The sequence below is a fragment of the Antrostomus carolinensis genome, unplaced genomic scaffold (assembly GCF_000700745.2).
Source record: "Antrostomus carolinensis isolate BGI_N321 unplaced genomic scaffold, ASM70074v2 scaffold26217, whole genome shotgun sequence".
In the NCBI taxonomy this organism is placed as follows: Eukaryota; Metazoa; Chordata; class Aves; order Caprimulgiformes; family Caprimulgidae; genus Antrostomus; species Antrostomus carolinensis.
Genome location: NW_010328428.1, coordinates 397 through 1,001, shown reverse-complemented (window position 1 = coordinate 1,001; position 605 = coordinate 397). Strand labels below are relative to the sequence as shown.

General features: G+C 66.8%; 1 protein-coding gene across 1 annotated transcript in view; it reads left to right on the top strand.

Annotated features, from left to right (window-relative positions):
- Positions 1 to 473, top strand: part of CDHR4 (cadherin related family member 4) — a gene marked incomplete at its 3' end in the record, with an annotated part of 1,847 nt that extends 1,374 nt beyond the window's left edge. Inside the window, exons 4-6 of the mRNA XM_029086027.1 lie at positions 1 to 7; positions 78 to 243; positions 323 to 473. The exon at positions 1 to 7 is cut by the window's left edge and continues 130 nt beyond it. Coding sequence (XP_028941860.1) covers positions 1 to 7; positions 78 to 243; positions 323 to 473 — 324 coding nt within the window. The remainder of the gene's footprint in view (positions 8 to 77; positions 244 to 322) is intronic.
- Between the last annotated feature and the right edge of the window lie 132 nt (positions 474 to 605).

Below are 605 nucleotides of genomic sequence, written 5' to 3'. Positions count from 1 at the left end.
GAGTGGGGCAGCAAGATCCCCAGGGCCACCTTGTCCCTGTCCCTGTGCCCATCGTTAAGCTGTGCCATCTCTCGCAGTGACGGGTGAGATCCGCAGCACCCGCCGGCTGGAGGTGACCCACACACACCTCCTGGTCCAGGCTTACAACGCTCTGCATCCTGCTGACTGTGCCACCACCGTGCTCAACATCACCGTGCAGGGGACAGACCGGCGGGCACCAAGCTGCGTCCCAGCCCTCTTCGTGTACGGTCCTGGGGTGGGGAATGGGGCACGGGGAATGCTCCAGGGAACAGGAGCTGAGCCACCTGCTGCCCTGCTGCAGGTCCCAGCTGCCTGAGACAGTGTCCCCTGGGAGCACCCTGGTGACACTGAGGTGCACCGACCCTGCCAGTGCTGAGGGGTGTCTGCACTATGCCCTCGAGGGGTCCCCCGCCTCCCGCTCCCACTTCCGCATGGAGGGGCCACGGCTGCAGGTGAGCAGGGCCACGGGCAGTGCCCAGGACCTGGGGGGTCCCAGCAGGACAGTGGGGACCCTCTGACATGTGCTGTCACACCGGTCCTCGGCTGGGGCTCCTGGGGCCCTCTGCCTCGTACACTCCTACCTC